The sequence below is a fragment of the Impatiens glandulifera genome, chromosome 5 (assembly GCF_907164915.1).
Source record: "Impatiens glandulifera chromosome 5, dImpGla2.1, whole genome shotgun sequence".
Taxonomy (NCBI): Eukaryota; Viridiplantae; Streptophyta; class Magnoliopsida; order Ericales; family Balsaminaceae; genus Impatiens; species Impatiens glandulifera.
This window is the reverse complement of record NC_061866.1, coordinates 44985632-45003409: the sequence shown is the minus strand read 5'-3', so window position 1 is coordinate 45003409 and position 17778 is coordinate 44985632. Positions and strand designations below refer to the sequence as shown.

The 17778-nt window shown below is 24.7% G+C and overlaps 3 protein-coding genes across 3 annotated transcripts; all 3 read left to right on the top strand.

The window, feature by feature from the left end:
• Nucleotides 1–4695: 4695 nt before the first annotated feature.
• LOC124940626 (G-type lectin S-receptor-like serine/threonine-protein kinase At1g61360) lies at nt 4696–6952 on the top strand. Its single transcript, XM_047481148.1, has 4 exons — nt 4696–4836; nt 4978–5119; nt 5958–6368; nt 6530–6952. Exons 2-4 carry the CDS (start codon nt 5008–5010, stop codon nt 6547–6549), a joined length of 543 nt encoding a protein of 180 aa, XP_047337104.1. The 5' UTR covers nt 4696–4836; nt 4978–5007; the 3' UTR covers nt 6550–6952.
• LOC124939475 (serine/threonine-protein kinase BIK1-like) lies at nt 6549–8026 on the top strand. Its single transcript, XM_047479948.1, has 5 exons — nt 6549–6749; nt 6816–6960; nt 7107–7243; nt 7340–7439; nt 7632–8026. The coding sequence occupies exons 1-5, from the start codon at nt 6549–6551 to the stop codon at nt 8024–8026; spliced, it is 978 nt and encodes a 325-aa protein (XP_047335904.1).
• An 8526-nt stretch (nt 8027–16552) lies between these two features.
• LOC124938572 (B-box zinc finger protein 24-like) lies at nt 16553–17580 on the top strand. Its single transcript, XM_047479041.1, has 3 exons — nt 16553–16849; nt 16921–17217; nt 17281–17580. The coding sequence occupies exons 1-3, from the start codon at nt 16667–16669 to the stop codon at nt 17485–17487; spliced, it is 687 nt and encodes a 228-aa protein (XP_047334997.1). The 5' UTR covers nt 16553–16666; the 3' UTR covers nt 17488–17580.
• The last annotated feature ends 198 nt before the right edge of the window (nt 17581–17778 follow it).

Genomic DNA, 17778 nt, shown 5'->3' with positions numbered 1-17778 from the left:
GAAGAAAGGAAAGAAGGAAAAAGAGATCCTCTAATAGCTCAACTTCATCTTCTCCATCGGTATCACACCTAGATTCAATCACAAATCATCTCTTCTCTCTTTCCTTCCTTCTTCTTTGGCGGATTTATCAAAGCCCTCACTCTCTCTCTCTATAGGCGCGCTTCTTCAAAATCATCCCATCCACCTCTCAAATCTCCCATGGCTGGGACATCCTATAGAAGTCCAGCACCTGGTGAACCACCCTTTGTGAAGGTTGGAGACAAAGTTCAGAAGGGACAGGTTCTCTGTATCATTGAAGCCATGAAGTTGATGAATGAAATAGAGGCTGATCAATCTGGAACCATAGTTGAAGTTGTTACAGAAGATGGCAAACCTGTCAGTTTTGAGACACCTCTTTATGTGATTGCACCCTAGAGAAGGAAAAAGACACATCCAGAAAATGTTGTTAATAATGCAGGCACCCTGAATGATGAGCAATGCAGTAGTTATTTGCTTATTAGTCTTCTGAGGATACTATCCAATATGCATACTAATAACTCAGAGGGAATGAAAGACCAGGATCTTCTTTCTCATTTTCTAAGAAATCTTTCAAGTCCCTCTAGCACAATTAATGGGAGGGACATAGCTGGTTTGCTTTCTAGTTCTCAAAGTCTTCAACAAGTCATGGACACGTGTGAAAACCAATGGTAACTCTGATTTGGTTTGGGAAGCAAGCAGAGATGGGGAAGAAAGTCGGCGGCTGCTTCATTTTCTTTTCTTTTATTTTGTTTTCCCCAACTTCTGTTGAAGTTGCAAAGAGGCCCCTGAGCCTCTTTTATTTTTTAAAATAGCCTAAATACTTTAATTTCGAATTAATTATTTAATTCGAAATTAAAGTAGTACCTGAACTCTTTCCCTCCTTTCAATTGGAGCTCTAAACTTTCTTTTGCTTTTATTTTAATTTAAACTTAAAAATAAATATATATATATTAAAAATAAAGTAAACTTAAGGTCCTGTTTGTTTCCCAATTTTATCAAACCACCTTAAAATGATGATTTTAACATTCAAACCACTTTCAAACTTTCTTAAATTTTTCCCAAAAACTCCAAAATATTATCTTCTTCAAAAATAAATTTTCCCGGAATTTTTAGGGCCCGTTTGGAAAAATATCAATCTTTGTAGTGTCATATCGGGGGGTTCTATAACTCCGAAAATTCCAAACTCGATTCCTGTGAGCTTTTAATAATATTTTTGACTATTATATGAAGTTTTGGGAAATTTGGGAATTATTTTTAAAAATGACTCATTTTAATGTGTTGTGTTCGGAGTTTTACTTAACTCTGCTAATTTTGAAAGGGGAAACACTTGGGACCTTGGGTTAGTTCATTCTCTTCTCTCCTTTGAGCAAAAGAATAAAATTCTAGTCCTCCAATCGAATTGTTATTCTCCTCATCCATCCTCATTTGATCTATCTCGGGAATTCTGATTCTCGTTTTTCTTTGACAAAGTTGCTCTATGCCTTGCGATGCTCTTTGATGCCTTTCAATGCCTTTTAATACTTTTCAATGCCTTATCCTTGTCGAATACCATGAATAGGACTAGCCCCTTGCAAAATGATTAAGATTTTCTCACACAAGCAAAAGAGTTCTGAATTCAGAACGAAAACGTAACAATCTTTCAAACATCATATGGTCAATTACTTAGGAGCAGAGACTGTTTGTAAAGACAGACGTATAGGACATAGCGCCGTAGGCCCTTTCCTAATACGTAACCAAACACCGGACTTTTAAAATGAATCTCTGATTTTTTCTTTTCTTTAGTTTCTTTGGGAAGTAAACTAAAGTGGCGACTCTCAAGTCAATTAGATCGATACATTTGCGAGTGCATCGATTTAAAACATGTACGGGCCAATTCAATTCAGAAAAAGGGAGCATATGCCCAATTAAAAAAAAGAAGGGCACACGCGCCAGAAAACGGAAGTGAACGGAAATGAACGCGTACACATACACTTTCACTTCGGTCAAATTAACCAACAACAAACCATTTCCTTCCATATCATGAATGTCATTTAACCCACCACCAATTTCATTGCATATTTTAACCATCAATCATTGTATTTTTAAAATATTTAATCAATACTCAGTATTTTAATATATTTAAATTAAATATTTATTTTTAAAATTTATTAATTTTTGTCTAAGGTTTATTATATATATATATATATATTATACTATTAATGTTAATTTTTTATTATTGTTTTAAATAAATTTTGAATTATTAATTTTATTTATTTAAATTAATTATTAAAATAAAATATAAAAAAATGTATCAATTTCTTTCGTAATTAACTAAACTCAATTAAAGGGTTTGTTAAAGAGTTTTGTTAGGTTGTAAGTTCGAAATATATCTATAACATTTTATTTTTTATTTTTTAATCGTTTTAAGTTTATGGACGGGTAAACCCATAATCCGACCCAAATATTCATCTACTCTCACATATACCAAATAACCACCGCTCTTGACCCGAAAATCCAAAAACTTTAAAATTAATTATTATTATAAATAGTTAGGGGATCGAAATATTTGCAAAAAATGTGTATATAAATGATGTTGAAGGGTGACTAAATCTGTTGACTATACACAATTTTAAATGTTTATCTATCTCTTATTTATTAATAATTTTTCTATCTATTCTTTATTAATAATTTTTTTTTTATCTCTTTTCTTTATTAATAATTTATATTTTTATCTTTTTAATCTTTATTAATATTATTAATTTGTAAATATATGTTTATATATTTTATTATTTAATTTATTTATTAATAAAAAATTTAAAATAATAATAGGGACAATAATAAATAAAATAAAAAATAAAATATTTATTTTTAAATATATATTATATTTGATAAATATTTATTTAAGAGAATAAAAAAATAAATATAAAATTCTTAATTTTTTTTAATTAATTATTTCTGTACTTTGAAGATTAAAGATTTCTCTAATTAATTAATAAATATAATTAATTATTCCCTAAGTTCAAAGAAAGTATATATTTTTGTACTATTAAGATTAAAGGTTAAGGTTTTCTCTTTAAAAAAATTGAAGACAAAATCAAAATCATTAACAATTTTAAAGGAAGCAAAATTAGTTTGTTTTAAATTAGTGTGATTTAGCAAGAAGTTAAATATATAAAATACTTAAATTTGGAAATTTGGAAGTATTAAAAAAAATATTTTATTGAAATCAAATCCAAACTAATATATTTCTTTTCCCTAAGATCAAAGAAAGTTTGATTTTCTGTCGCCGATTAGAAGGAACATCTCCACCCTTCTTCCATCTCTCGAGTCTTGATATGGAGAAGAGAAAGATGCTCCCGCGCAATATGACAGGTTAGCATCTCGCTCTGCATATTCTAAGATTAGATAGATAGATGGTTTTACGATCAGATATCTCTTTCTCTATTGTCGATCGATTGATTTAGTTAGGCACACTTGTTTATTTGCTCTCTGAAACATTTATATCTATTAGGCTTAGTCGATTATAACATTCTACATTACATTGGATAACATGTTTTTTCGTTTTCATCAGGAAGAGGAGGAAGAGGGGAAGAAGAACCAAAGCTACTCACACACAAAGACTTAGTAATAATGACAGATAACTTCAGAGAAGAGAACTGCATTGGGACTTATCAGTTCGGTAAGCTTTTTCGTGGGATTCTTAATGATCAACACTTCACTATCAAGACATGGGATGCACCTAAATAGATGAAACTACCCTCGGAAATCATGAACGCAGATTGATGGTATTCATGTTATCAAGACACGTTGTTATTCTATTTCCCTTTCTGTCTCTTCTTAATTAGTCTTAAGTAACTTCAATAATATTTTCGCAGGATGAACTCATTATGCTGCGGCATGAAAGGCTTGTGCATACATGCATTCCCAGTTTATATGGATATTGTCGAGACAAAGACCATCCACCTGCTGTTGTTTATAACCTCAAGTCCCTCGATTCACTCTTCAACCTTATCCCAAGAGGTTTGTTTTCTACACAATTTTACTTTAGGTTTAACTGTATTGTGTTATTAAACCAAATTATAAAATATAGTTAAAAAGGTAGAATTGACCAAAGCCATAGAGATTGAAAGATATATTTAACAATGTATCTCTATTACATGATCTCTGGATTGTATATCTTTCTTTTTATACAAATTTACTCTAACCCTACTATTCTATTTACAATCACAACATATTGTTTTTACATCCATACCGTATTCATGTTTTTACTTTTCTTCTAACAACATATATTGTCTCATAAATAAGTTTGAACCCTTAAACATTTCTTGAGTGATTAGATTTTTAACTTAAAACAATGATGAACAGTTAATTTCACGATGTTTGTGGTCTATCTGAATTTGGCTTCTCCAATTCGAGGACACTATAATATCAAGTAATATTTTTATTCATAACTAGGTATCTGCATTGATTTGCTTAGGTTCTTACACAACTTGCAAACATGAAAAAATCTAAATCTAAGATTTTTTTTTTTATAAAAACATGTTCTTTGTTTTAGTTTATTCTTACAAATATAAAGCATATATGTTTTATCAATTTGAAACTGCATTGTTTTTCTTATCTTCAATTCATCTGGCATGAAAATTTCAAATTCTTTCCTTATATATCCTTCAACTATATCTTAACTTATCTTCTACAATATTAGACGATTTTACATGGGTACAAAGGATTAATGTTGCCTTTGCATTTGCCTGCCTCCTCAAGTTCTTACAAGCTAGATTAGGAGACCTTGATCCATTTGTGATTTGCAATTTGGCTGCAGAACATGTGTTATTGGATGAGGTCAGTTTTCTGCACTTTTTGTTATCTAATATTTTCACAGTCCAATAAGAAGAATATAAACAATCAATAACATTATGTTTTCTTTTTCTCTAAGACCCGCTTTTGTTAGCATATTTATCTTTTGTTCTTTTTTACATGCAGAAATACAACCCGAAGTTGGTTGATTTCAGCATGATAACAGGTGGAATATTTCCAAATAGGCACGTATATTCTTTTCAACCTTCTTTTGGATGCTTGGTTTACAAAGACCCAGACTTATTTCAAGACTTGCCAGCTCAAATAGGTTTGTCAATTTTGTTTTGCTCTCTCTAAATTACCTGTGCTAACTATGGGATATAGTGAGAATTATACTTCTATAACAGGTAGTTCCAGATAAGGGCAGTATCTTAGTAACGGCAGAATAGCTGAGAGTTTAGATGAATAGAGAATAAGATTGATTACAGGGCCTGCAATCGATAGAAGAGATTAGAATGAAATAGGACATAGAATAAGAGTAGAGAGAATAGGAATTAACCTGAAGAGTTTTACAAATTGATCGATAGTCTTTTTCATTCCTGTTCAGTTGGTATTTAACTATTTCCCCCCAGAATAAGTTCACTCAGTTTTTTCATTCGGTATTTAACTATTTCCCCCCAGAATCAGTTCACTCTCAGTTTAATCAATTGTTACCAGTAACTGTCACATTCTGTTACACAGTTTATTCAAAATAGAAAACCTGCTGTTGCACAACTTATTAAAAAAGAAATTACAGAATATTGAAGAACATTTTGTTTCTGAGCAGAAGAGTGCCATTTTTAAGTAGTGTTCAATCCATTATGAATTTATCAATACTGATTGGACTCAGGTTATCCACAAAAATGATTTGTCCAAGCCACTTCATGTTTAAGCTGGTATAAGCCTATTGCAGGTGCAAATTGTGGATTCAAAAGAATCTGGTCATGTCTGTTATTTAAATCGGTTGTTTACATGAAATATGTTGTTGTTGATCATTTTATTTATACTCCAGCAAGCCCATAAATTGTATCGTTTTTATGTTTCTGACTAAAATTATTCCCTTAATTTTGACATCTTGTCATTTTAAAATAGAGTAATCACTTAATATTTGAAATTCTTTCTTGCAGCAACCTGGACAAAAAAGAGTGATGTTTATGCATTTGGTGTTATGCTTCTAAGCCTAGTTTCCAAAAAAATCATCACGGAAGAAATGTATTGTATGGGTGAGATTTCTGTATGCGAATGGGCACATGAAAAATATGAGCTTTGCGAATCATTGGTTCACGAGAGCTTGCAGGAAGATCCATGTTTCTATGATGTTGATGGGAAAAAGTTTTCAATGATAGGTGTGCTTTGTACATCTGATAAATGTCAAGATCGGCCGTCAATAAAGGAAGTTGTCAATAAACTATTACATCTGCGTGTTCTTCAGAATCAAAAAGAACTTTTGATCAAGAAACTCTACCCCTACTTCTCTTTTGATATGGGGAAGAACAAGAAACCATTTAGCGATATGAAGTATAGAGATACCCAAATAGGTACACATTTATTCTTAACTTTTGCTTATCTGAGATAGTTTTGTTTTACTATTTGCTCTTTCTTTCTGACTCATAAAAATGCCTGTAAAAATGTTTTACGAAACAGATAAACAGTTTCAATTTGAGATATTCTTGAAGACTGACATTGTCTTTTTATTCAGATGATTTCACCGATTTATGATGAACGATATCGAGAGATTCACTGTTCGCCGCTTGAAATACTTCACTAACAATTTCAGCAAAAAGAATTACATTGGAAAGTTTCAGTTTGGCAAAATCTTCCGTGGAGTTCAGGAGTGTTGCGTTAGTGGGAACAGTTACCTCATTGTTAAGATATGGGACAATGATCAAGACCGAGAACATAATTTACTCAGACTAGGGGTACGGTTGTTTATGAATTTTATTTGTTGAACATATAAATTTTAACTACAACAATCTTGCTTACAGGATGAAATGTTACTATTACATCATGAAATGTATATATGCCATCCTGGGATGGTTAGGATGATGGGTTACTGCATTGAAGATGGACATATTGCCATTGTATTGTTCGTGAAGTCTAAGAATTCCATGCAAAATCTCTTGTCAAGTGGTATATTTCTTTTCATTTTATGGAAGTAGCATTTTATTTTTTTATTGTGTGTGTCCTTTAGATTTCTAAACTCTTGAAAATATACTAACTGGTGCATCATTGACAACATATAGAGTATATACTAACTGATGCTTTTCTATATCTAGGTGATTTTAAATGGCTACATAGGATTAAAGCTGCGTGTGGAGTGGCTTCTCTCCTCAAGTTTCTGCATGTTGTACCGCATCGCATGAACCCTTTCGTTATTCGTAATCTGCGTTCAACTCATATAATGTTAGATGAGGTTATTTTGATAAAATTGAAATTGTGATTTTTTTAAATTGTTTTTCATTTTTTTCATTTAAAGAAAAGATAATTTATTTTTATAATTGATATACAGGAATATAATCCAAAATTGATTGATTTTGGCATGATTGTTGGTGGGATTTTTCCAAGCTTGGGAAGACAATATCAAGTGGAACCAGCTAATGACATACGATGTAAGCTAACCAGTTTTAACTTAAAAAATTTATTTAGACGGATCCCTTTTAAGAGTTGTTTCTAACTCTAGTAGTTTAGTTTGTTTTTGTGCTGAATTTATTATGTTGACTTGTGTGTTTAATTTAGGAAGTAATGTTGAATTTAATAATTAAGTGGTTGTTGAATAACAATGATTTGAGATCATTTGGCAGGCACTTGGACAACAAAGGATGATGTCTTGTCTTTTGGGTTGTTGCTTCAATGTTTGATATCTGAAAAATTGAAAATTGAGTCAATTGATGGATGTTTGGCTACTTCAAATGACATAGAGAAGACTCTTGTACATGAGAGATTACAGAAAGATCCAACATATTATCATGAAGATGGACAAGAGATTACAAGGTTGATTGTGCAATGTGTGCAGCCTGATTCTACTTGTCGGCCTACAATGTCTGAAGTTGTTGAGGCTTTTCAAAAACTAAAACTGATAGAGACCCACCCAGAAATTATGTGCTTAGAGAACTTGTTTCGGAACAAGTGTAGTGCTGAGAAACCTATGAATCCTTCAAAACCTAATATGCCTATAAAACATTTGCTGGGTAACTGACCAACAACTTTACAATATTTTTTAAGTTATATCTATTATATATATATAGAGACTTTGGATAGTTAACTTTAGAAATAAAGATTTCTTATATTTGGAACAATGTATTTATTGTTTTGTGTAGCAATCACAACAATTTATCTTATTAATCATTAAATCAATAATATAATACTCAATCTAATCATATTTATGTAATACTATTTATTTTTTGGATTTTTTAAAATAATTTGTTTAATTTAATTTGTTGATTTATGTAAATAAAAAAATGTAAAAAAAGTATAATTTTATAATTTCTCCCCAAAATTTAAGTGATTGATGTTTTAACAAAACAAAAAAAGTTATTTATTAAATGTCTAATACAATTTTGGTAATACAGTAAGTTCAAAATGCATCACACAAAATCATTCAAACACCAACAAATTGTAGCAATAACAAAGTGATAAAAGAAAATTTAATTTCTTACCTAATTTTTCTTTATAAATCTTTAACTTTTATTCAAGTTATCTTTTCTCATTCTTCAATTTTATTTTTCTTTATATTATCCTCCCATCTAATATTCTTCTTCCTTTAATCACATTCAATAATATTAAATTTTTTGTTTTTCTCATTGATCCTTTATAATATGTTAACCTTGTTAATATTGAGACATATTTTTTCAATATCCAAAATAAAACAAATACAATAGAGAAAGAAAAAAAAGACATACCTAAATAAAAATGCTTAAATTTGTCTAACTCATGCAAACTATTTTTTTTTAATTATATAATGATATTAAATAATAAAAAATCTAAAAAAGATAAAGGATTACAATAGTTCAAGATTTAGGCAAAACAAGTTTTATAAAAAATAAATAAACCAACAAGATAAAAATAAAAAAAACAACAACTAGAATGAAAACAAAAATGAATGACACAAATAACAAAACTTAGAACGCATTAATAAGAAGTAATAGTGACTTTCTAATATGCAATGCTCAATCTTTGATAAATTAACCATTTTTTTTTTCATAAGTGGAAATTCGCCTCCACGTTCAAAAGCCTCAATTTGATCCAAAGAAGCCTCTGCGTCAAACAAAGATAATTTCATTTCAATAAACTCCACATCATTTCGAACTCTTGAAAATGTTATTGCGTTTCTCTTAATTCAAACAAAGAAATAATAAAAATACTTGAATACTTTTATCTTGATGATTGTCATTTCCTTTATATGAGTTATTTTTTTAATAACTAATCAAACAAAGAAATAATAAAAATACTTGAATACTTTTATCTTGATGATGGTCATTTCCTTTATATGAGTTATTTTTTTAATAAGTAAAGAGACTAATTGATATTGATGTTGAAAACTTAACAGCCTAAAGAGACTATCAATGGCCACTATATACTATCCAATCTTTTATCATCTCTAGTATTTTCAAATAGATATTAAGATATGAAATATTATATTATATTTTGTTTATTAATTAATTATCTAGAAATAACTCCTTCCAACAAATTAATAAGCCAGGAAAATCATTTAAAACAATAAAAATAATTATGTTATATATATAATATAAATATTTAAATTTACCAGTAATAAAAAAAAATATTTAAATAATTCAAATAAAACATCAAACCAACCCACCGGTCTATGTTTGTATAGTTTATTCTCACAATAGTAGAATTAAGGTTATTAGCGACGAATTTTGACGACGACAAAATTATACCATGATTAATAATTATTATTAACAACGGCGATCAAAAAACCGCGGTTAATAAAAAAATATCAGCGACGGAGAAATTACACCGTGGTTGATAATTATTATCGACGGCGGTTTTCGTTGTTAAAACCGTCGCTAAAATTCAGACTTTCCCACCATTATTATTCGCGATGATTTTCGTTGTTAACATTTAAAATTCAGTTTTTTTCTAAAATAACTTAGTTCAAAATAAATTAAAATAAATGAGTTCCAATGACAACAAAAACAATGATCGGTCAAACAAACTACTTGGACAAAGTTTACAGATATATTTTAAATTTGTTTGTAATTTATACGTATTAAATATAAAATATTATTTTTTTATTAAATTCAATTTTATTATATTTTTATATATATTTATTTTAAAAATAAATTATATAATTATATATTTTACCAATATATATTAAATTTGTTTGTAATTTATACATATTAAATATAAAATATTATTATTTTATTATATTTTTATATATATTTATTTTAAAAAACTTATATAATTGAATATTTTAAATATATATATATATAAATTTTTAACATTTTTAATTAAAACCCAAATAACAAATATTTAGACAAATATATATATTTAATCAAGAACAAATTAAAATTTAAAGAAGTTTGTTCGATCATTTTTTTTTAATTTTAAACTAATTAATAATATATTATATTTAATAATATTTTAAATTAAATAAATTAATATTTAAACAAAATATATTAGTTTAAATTATTATAACATATTAAATTACAAAATATTTTTATTTAATTTGAATATAACAAAATTCAAATTAAATAATTAAATTAAAATATAATCATATAATATAAATAAAATAAAAATCATTTGTGATAATATTTTTATTTATATATATATATTTATATATGAAAAATAAATAATTTAATAAAAAAAGTATTATTTTATATAAAAATAAAAATATAATTAATATTAGATATAAATGTAAAAAATATAAATAATTAAATAATATTAATTAAATATTTTAAATAATGTATTTATTTTCAAATTTAATACTTATTAATCATATTTATTTATTCAAAACTTATATTTATTATATGTTGGATCTTTCTATTGTTTTTCAAATTTATAATTCAAAACTAATATTTATTACAAATTATATTAATTATTATTATTATTATATATTAAATATAATTACATAAAATATATTATAAATTATTTAACCAAATTTAATTAATTAAATTATCATAAAATAAATTTTGAATAACTTTTTATTTTAATATATTTAAAATATTAAATAATAAAACTAATTTTAATTTAATAAAATAAAATTTAATTATAAATTTTAATAACATTAATAATAAATTTAAATATATATAACATTAAAAATTATAATTATTTAAAAATATTAATATTTTTATTATTTCTTCTAAAACATAATTTATCATATATATAATATATAATAAATATTTTTATTTCAATAAAATATTAATATGGTCATATTTATAACTAAAATTAGCAAAAAAAAAAAAAAATTATTAAAATTTTAATAATTATTATTAACTAAACTAATTGTTTAAAAATAAATAAATTTAATATAAATATATAACAAAAATATAATTAATAATTCATTTTTTGAAAGTATATTATTATTATTATTATATATATATAATTATTTTTATAATATATATATTTTAATTTAATTTTTATAATTAATTAAAATATCACTTATTTTAATATTTTTATAATCAGTTTTAATAATATAACTATATTTAAATCATATTTATAATTGGATAATTAAATATATAATACAAGTTTTATTATTGATAATATTTAAAAATATTTTTTTTAAATATATATCAAGAACAAAATTTATGAATATAAATATCATAAATAACTTGTATACAATAATAAATTGTTTTTATTAAAAAATAATAAAATTAAAATTTACATATTAAAATGAAAGATTATAATAAACAAAAATGAACTTTAATTTTAATTTAAAATTTAAGAAATAAATAAATAAATTATAAATGTATAAATACATTGTTATATATATTAAGATTAAAAATTATATATATATATATATATATATATATATATATATATATATATTAACAAAAAAAAAGAGAATAATATATAATAAATATTAGAATTTTAAATAATTTGTTTTATCAATTTAAATATATTATTTAAGAAATATAATATTTTAAATAATTGAATTACAAAACAATTAATTATATAAATTTTGTAAAAACTATATTATTTTGTTATAATTATTTCTTATATTTATATAATTTTATAACTATTTAATTTATTAATCCTATTATGTTTTATTATATATATATATATATATATATAAATCTGTTTAATATAATTTTTTTAAATATATTTGTCTTAAAATCATTTTATCTCTTATTATTATTATTATTTTAATAATTATTTTTTTAATTATGTTATAGATAATGTTTTAAAAACAAAATTTTAATTAATATATATATATAGGGAAATAAAATATTTAGTAATAAAATATTTTGTATTTTTATTACATACAAAATACTAAAATGTTTTATAAATATATATTATAATAGAAATCCGTTTGATAATGTCTTTAATTTTACTTTTTATTATTTTATTCTTCTAACTAATAATATTATAACATAAATTTTTTATTATATAATTTTTAAGTATAATTTAAATAATACAATTTTCAAATATTATATCAGATCGATCTTTTATTATTTTTACCTTTTAAATATTATACTTTTTAATATTTATTTTTTTGTCCTCAAATAGATCTTTTATAAGCGGTGGGTGGTTTATATGTGTTATTTTATTTTATCTTCTTTCATTTTTACTACCATTATATTATTTTCATCAGAATTTTTCATACAATTTTTTCGTGTCAAAATGCATAATACGGATCAATGTTTAGTGTCAAAATCAGAACTTTCCATACAAAGTTTTACATGCAAAATTAAGCAGAAATCTAAAATTCATAATACTTTTCAATGTTCAGTGTCAAAATGCATCTAATCCTATTTTTTCTTCACTGTTTTAGTTCAAAATCCATATCAAACATCTTGGTTCATGTCTAAAAGCCTCTCTAGCACTTTGTTGATAGACGACCTTTGGTTTGCATAGAAGCTCGTGCTTTCTTTTCCGAACTGTGTTATCTTTAAAGAAGTTGTGACATCGCATCCAAACAAGAGCCACCTACCATCAAAACCACTTCCGTCTGTTATGATATGGTTCTTCAGGTCTAAATATGTTGACCTGTTCTTCGTTCTTCAGATTGATCATCTGAGATGATCACTCCATCCCAGGATGATGGGTCTCTGAATTTCCCCTTAAATTTTTTTCCTAAAATTTTCCAACTTTTGGTCAGAAAATTTATAAAATCATAAATAATTTATTTAATATTTTACCCAATTTTCCAACTTTTGGTCAGAAAATTTATAAAATCATAAATAATTTATTTAATATTTTACCCTCAGAATGTATATGCTTGGTTTATATAGTTGTTGCTATAACTTTTTCATAAACTGTTTACATTCAATATGATAATAAATAAAAATTATAAATTAATCTTTACATTCAATAAATAAAAGTTCTAAATTAGTGTTTTTTAACTGAGTAGTAACCAACATCACATTTCTAAATTATTATTTTTACCTTTTAAATATTTATTTTTTCAAAATATAATTATTATTACTTTTACTATATAATCCATACCAATTTCTATGTTATTTCTCATATATATAAATATATATATTATATTTTTATTATATTTATTTAATTTGAATATAAAAAAATAAAAATTAAAATATCAACATAATAAAATTAAAAAACAATTGTAATAATATATATATATATATATATATGAAAAAAATTAATAATTTATTAATAAAATATTATTTTATATAAAAACGAAAAAGTAAAAAAAAAATTAATGATATATATAAATGTTTAAGATATAAATAATTAAAATAATATTAATTAAAATTTTAAAATAATATTTTGGATATTTTACATTTTAACGATTATATTTTGTATCTTTTAAATCTCTTGAATTTTCAAAAACTTTTAATTAATTAAATTATTTTAAAATAAATTTTGAATAACTTTTTATTTTAATATATTTAAAATATTAAGTAATAAAACTAATTTATTTATAAAATAAAATAAATTTAATAATAAAATATTTATAATTTTAATAATAATAAAATAAATGTAAATATATATAACATTAAAAAATACATAATTATTTAAAATATGTATTTTTAAATAAATTTATATTTTATTAACTATAAATATAAGATAAATTAAAAGTTTATTATTTATTTTATCTCTATTAATGTTTTTTATTATTATTGTTTTAATAATTATTTTTAGTAATGTTTTAGATAATGTTTTAAAACAAATTATTAATTAATATATATATATATATATATATGGGGAAATAAATTCTTTAGTAAAAAAAATATTTTTTATATTTGTTATATAAAAAATAAAGTTGTAAGCTGTAAAATTCTTTAATTAATTATTTATGAAGTCTAAAAAAAATTTAAAAAAAAACTAAATATATTGTCTATTTAAAACATTTTGTAGGTTTAAAAATACGTAAAAAAAACATCAATTTTTTAAAGTAATCCTTCGTATTATTTTGGTAAGAAGAAAATGAATTTTATTAGTGTATAAACACTTTCTTTACATATATTTGGGGTTGATTTTAGGTTAAACATTTTCTTGTGTTGAATCCATAAAAAAAAATTAAAAAAATGATAATAAATTGGATTGAGACCTAACTATTTAACTATTGTTTGTCCATCTTGTTTAAGAGAAGTTAATAAACAAAATTATGATTTTGCGGTTAACCAGTTAATTTTATAATTTTAAATTTATTACACTTAAATTTTATAATTTTATTAAAATTTGGTTTTATAATTTTACAATAAAAATTTAATTTATATTTATAAATAACAAAAAGTTATTATTAATTTAAATAGATAATTTTATTTTATATATATAACTTATTTATTGTGTCATTTATTTATTATTATTCATGAGTTGTATACTTAATTATATATATTTTAAATTGATAATACAAAAAAAACTTAATAATAATATAATGATTTTATGACAACAATAATTTATGTATTTGGCGACACTTTTGCACTATAATTTTTGTTTTTTTTTGTTTTTGTGTTAATTTATATTATTTTTATTTATATCAATTTAATTTAAAGTAAATTCTAAATTTTGAGAACCTTAATTTGAAAGTATAATAATTATCCTTTACAAGGTACAAGTCAAGCTGCATTATAATGTTTTTTTATTCGTTACATTCTTAATTATTAAAGAAGATAATTTGAGAACAACCTATAAAAATAGGATCCAAAAACATTTATTTTTTGTTCATTGCTTTTCTTTCTCGGTTTCTATAAAAAAAAAAAAATAGGAAAGATATATACTCAAATATGAAGATTTTAAGATAAATAAAAAAAAAAAAAAAATAGGAAAAATGTTAGAAAGTTAAATTTTGAATCGTATTTTTTTTTATTTTAATTTAAGAATTTAAAATACCAATATTTTATTTTTATTATTTAGGGAGTTAACAAGTTGAACAAGTAATTTTTTTAATTTAGTAAATTAATCTATAAAAATAATATTTTTTTATGCAAATTGAGTTCTGAACTTAATACTTAAGTTTAATAAGTTGTGTCAAACAATTATTTTAATAATATAAATAATATATATTCAAATTGTTTTATTATATTTTTTAAAATATAAGAACTAAAATTGAATTATAATTCTAAAAAAAATTAAACATAAGAATTGAGTTATAATTTAATATCAATTATAATTTAATATATATTTTGTAGTGTAATACAATCTAGTAAAAGAAAATTGGACAATATATTTTTAGTTAGACAAACTTATAAAAATCCGAAGTTAGTTCAATTCAAACTAGTTAATCCAAATTACTACTTCGGATTCGAATCGGGTTATGTTTCGAATTAATACATTAAATGTTCTAAGCACTCTATTACTCGATTTCTTACACTGAGATATTCATTTATAATACTTTGAATTTGATGTTTTATGATTTAAACATTCATATTTTTATACATTATATTTTATATTCACTAATAAAACAAATATATATTTATGAATTCCTGACAGTTTTGAGTTGTCCAAATTGATGGATTTTGTTCAAATTTATAGAGTTGAGATAGGAAAAATATTGTTGCAATCCAAAGTCAGCAGCCATGTACTAGAAGAAGTAAAATTAACTAATGTCGGCTAATTGGGTTGAAGAGTACTAATATAAAAAGAGTGATTAATATCTTGTTAAAATTACTAATATAAAAAGAGTGATTAATATCTTGTTAAAGTTGTCAATTATTCAATTATTTGTACTACTTGGTCAATTCTTAATATATATAAGTTTTTCATATTTGTCAACTTGAAGCAAATAATAATAATAATTGAAAAGTAATATTTGATTATTGAATGGTTGCTAACAATTAGTATATAGAGAGAGAAGTACGGCTTCACAATAATAATAATAATAAAATCTTTCAATTCAATGCCAAAATAATTTGGGGCCATTACTTCTTCCGCTGCCTTTCTTGTTTCCTGTCCGTCATCTCCTTTCCTACCATTACTTTCTCACTCACTATTATTAATTAATTAATTAATTAATAATTAAAATAAATAATAAATTATCAACCATGCATCTCATGATCTCATTAATATATCTTATCTACAGCTCACTTGTTCCATTCTACACCACTAAAAATATATATGATATCTCATTCTTCTCCATCACTTATTCTCTCTCTCTCACAAAGGATACTCTCTGATTCTCCCGCAATCTGAAGTGGTAAAGTTTTTGGATACTGGGATTTGTCTGTCTCTATGTAGGTAGATTTGGATAATGAAAATCCAATGCGATGTGTGTGAGAAGGCACCGGCAACGGTGATATGCTGCGCGGATGAGGCTGCGTTATGTTCAAAATGTGATTTTGAAGTACACGCAGCTAATAAACTAGCAAGCAAACATCAGAGGCTTCTTCTTCAATGTCTTTCTACCAAGCTTCCAACATGTGATATATGCCAAGTATGTTAATCTAATATGAATTGAATTGAAGTGAATTGAACTGAAACAAGTATGTATTATTATAACTACAGGAGAAGCCTGCTTTCATATTCTGTGTTGAGGACAGAGCTCTGTTTTGTCAAGATTGTGATGAACCTATTCATTCTGCAAACAAACATGCTGCCGACCACCAAAGGTTCCTTGCTACCGGCATTCGGGTCGCCTTAGGTTCTCGTTCCAATAACAACAACAACAACGATGCTCCTCCTCCAAACTCAATAACATCATCATCATCAAAGCCATCGCACCCACCAACTCAACAACAACCTGTTTCTCCATGGGGTGTCGACGACTTGTTGCGTTTCTCCGACTTTGAATCATCAGACAAGGTATTATTATTGTATATTTGTATTCACATCATGTTTGTAATTCATTAATATTCTTATGTGCAGAAAGAACATCTGGAGTTTGGTGAACTTGAGTGGTTGCTTGCAGATGATCATGTTGCGGCTGCGGAAGTTCCTCAGCTTAACAACAATTATGCTGCTAATTCTTCATACAGGCAGACTAAATCCAACGTGCCGCCATACAAGAAGGCAAGAATCGAGATCCAACAAGATGACGATGATGAGTATTTCACGGTTCCTGATCTGGGTTGAATTATTTATAATTAATTGTTGGATTATGTAACTAATTATGAATGTTTGTTAATTAGTTTGAGATTCTAAAACATGTCATCACTTCAAATTACATCTCTTAGCATTTCGAACAAATAGATCATTATATATATTCTGTTTGTTCTATTATATATATTTTGTTTGTTCTAGCTATTTTGTTTTTATCAAACGATCTGGTATATCATAGCGAAATCTTGGTATATCGAATAAGATTTTGATCGATATTATATTATTCATATCGAAAACATAACATTTTCAGTATATTTTTGATAT

Coding starts and splice junctions, on each gene's coding strand:
- LOC124940626 (XM_047481148.1), top strand. CDS start 5,008: ATGATAACAGGTGGAATATTTCCAAATAGGCACGTATATTCTTTTCAA. Junction 5,120..5,957: donor AGACTTGCCAGCTCAAATAG/GTTTGTCAATTT, acceptor TCTTTCTTGCAG/CAACCTGGACAAAAAAGAGT. Junction 6,369..6,529: donor GTATAGAGATACCCAAATAG/GTACACATTTAT, acceptor CTTTTTATTCAG/ATGATTTCACCGATTTATGA.
- LOC124938572 (XM_047479041.1), top strand. CDS start 16,667: ATGAAAATCCAATGCGATGTGTGTGAGAAGGCACCGGCAACGGTGATA. Junction 16,850..16,920: donor CAACATGTGATATATGCCAA/GTATGTTAATCT, acceptor TTATAACTACAG/GAGAAGCCTGCTTTCATATT. Junction 17,218..17,280: donor ACTTTGAATCATCAGACAAG/GTATTATTATTG, acceptor TCTTATGTGCAG/AAAGAACATCTGGAGTTTGG.
- LOC124939475 (XM_047479948.1), top strand. CDS start 6,549: ATGAACGATATCGAGAGATTCACTGTTCGCCGCTTGAAATACTTCACT. Junction 6,961..7,106: donor GCAAAATCTCTTGTCAAGTG/GTATATTTCTTT, acceptor TTCTATATCTAG/GTGATTTTAAATGGCTACAT. Junction 7,244..7,339: donor CTCATATAATGTTAGATGAG/GTTATTTTGATA, acceptor ATTGATATACAG/GAATATAATCCAAAATTGAT.